Below are 1,969 nucleotides of genomic sequence, written 5' to 3'. Positions count from 1 at the left end.
CTGAGATGCTGGGATTACAGGTGTACCAAGCTTTTTTGAAGATGCCGAAACTTCCAATGCCAGTCATTTATACAACTTTGCTACTCCTTGATTATATGATTTGCTCAGAAATGCTTAATAATTTCATTTCTTCTCCTGAAATGTTACTTCCAGCAGGCCCATTCAAATCATGTTTTATTCTAGGCTTCAACTTTTTATTTAATACTCTTCAGAATAAAGAAAACAGCTCATTTTAAACAAGAAGTTTATTTAAACAACAAGACGCTTGACTTGAAGGGAAAACTATCTAGGAATCTTTTTTAAGAGTAATTTACCCCTACTTAAAGACAGATTGCCCTACATGTAACAGCTACGTACAAAAAAGTTATAAAATTGTCCTTGGTTTTACAATGATAAATGAAAAACATTAAAATTCTCCAATCGAACAAGGTATGCAAGGATTTTTATGTTGTTCAGGTTTTTTTTTTTTGTTGTTTTTTTGTTTTTTGTTAAAACAGTGAGAGCAAAATAACTTACTGGAATATAAAGATAAGAGTTGAATGAGCATGCCACTAATGGAGAAAGGGGATATTTTCACAGAACCAGTATTTTTCCCCATCCCATCTCCATTTGATGTCAATCAAAACATATCATTGGCCATTTAGTTTAAAAAAAAAAAATGCAATATGCTTGTGCACATACACCAGTTACTTTATGTACAATAAAGGAATGGGGAAGGGGAAAATGAAAGAATAAAGAAAACTATACTGTAGTAGTCAGGATGTGGTGGAACCAAATTGCAGTTTTCTAATTGAGAATGTATTCTTGGTCTGTAAGAACAGAGTTCTGGAGTAAAGTAGCAGGTTCCCTTTTTAGTAGACACCTCCTGTCTGCTGCTGGAACACATCAATTGTATCTTCATCCTCCATTTCCAACTAGTATAAAACAGAAAAACAAATTTAAGACCACTGATTAATTTAGATGTCATGGATTAATCAGGCATCAAATTTGATTTAAGTAATTTTTCACTTGGCCTCCTTTTTAAATGAATGTCACAGAAATCTTCGTTTTTAAGTTAAAAAAGCTAGATATGTCCACTGGACCTTACTGCAATATTTAGATCAGAAAAGATGGGGAATAACTTGTCAATAGAAACTCAAAGAAATAAAACATGATACATTTATATCCCAAAGATAAGACTAAAAATAAAATTTAAAAACTAAGCAGATTAATAGCTTATAGTATGATTAGATTGTTTTTGTGAGTTTATAAAAATGAGTGTAGATAATAGGCAATAAGAGTTCACTTTATCATGCAAATTTATTTATATAGAAAAAACAATTTAAAATTCCAAATTATATTCAAAAATTTAGTTACCAAGATTTACTATTCACACACTATCTGTAAAACAACCATGGTGATAGGAAGGTCTTAGCACATATTGAAACACTGTAAAGTCAAGCAGCTTTTTAATTGTTTACTATGCTGCAAATTAACTTTTAAACCATTCCTTCTAAAAACTGATCACCCTGCCCCTCAGAACTGGGGACTGAAACCAGGGGTGCTCTACCTCCCCAGCCCTTTTTTAAATTTTTGAGGCAGGGTCTAACTAAATTGTTCAGGTTGGCCCAGAACTTGTGACCCTCCTGCCTCAGCATTAGGACTTTCTGGGATTACAGGAAAACACCACAGCACCCAGCTAAATAGTGATATTTTTTTAAATAAAATAGTACCCTTGGATACCTTAAGACAAGAAAGGAAGCTCGTTCTAAGTAGATACAAATAGACTAAAAGTAGAGGTAATATTAAATATTAAAATATTCTTAACTCTAGTTCTTCTAGTTGGGTGTGGTGGCTACTTGCCTATAATCCCAAGGATTGTATTGGGGAAACAGAGGCAGGAGGTAGAAAGTTCACAGATTCAAGCAAGGACAGGCTTAACAATTTAAACAAAACTGTCTCAAAAAAAAAAAAAAAAAAAAAAAAACCT

General features: G+C 32.8%; 1 protein-coding gene across 1 annotated transcript in view; it reads right to left on the bottom strand.

Annotated features, from left to right (window-relative positions):
- Nucleotides 1–227: 227 nt before the first annotated feature.
- Nucleotides 228–1,969, bottom strand: part of Sumo2 (small ubiquitin like modifier 2) — a gene marked incomplete at its 5' end in the record, with an annotated part of 14,562 nt that continues 12,820 nt past the window's right edge. The window contains one exon of the mRNA XM_015504284.2: nt 228–914. Within this exon, the coding sequence (XP_015359770.2) occupies nt 852–914 (63 nt within the window). The remainder of the gene's footprint in view (nt 915–1,969) is intronic.

This window comes from Marmota marmota, unplaced genomic scaffold (assembly GCF_001458135.2).
Source record: "Marmota marmota marmota unplaced genomic scaffold, marMar, whole genome shotgun sequence".
NCBI classification, from domain to species: domain Eukaryota; kingdom Metazoa; phylum Chordata; class Mammalia; order Rodentia; family Sciuridae; genus Marmota; species Marmota marmota.
The sequence above is the reverse complement of the archived record's forward strand: the minus strand, read 5'-3'. Positions and strand labels throughout refer to the sequence as shown.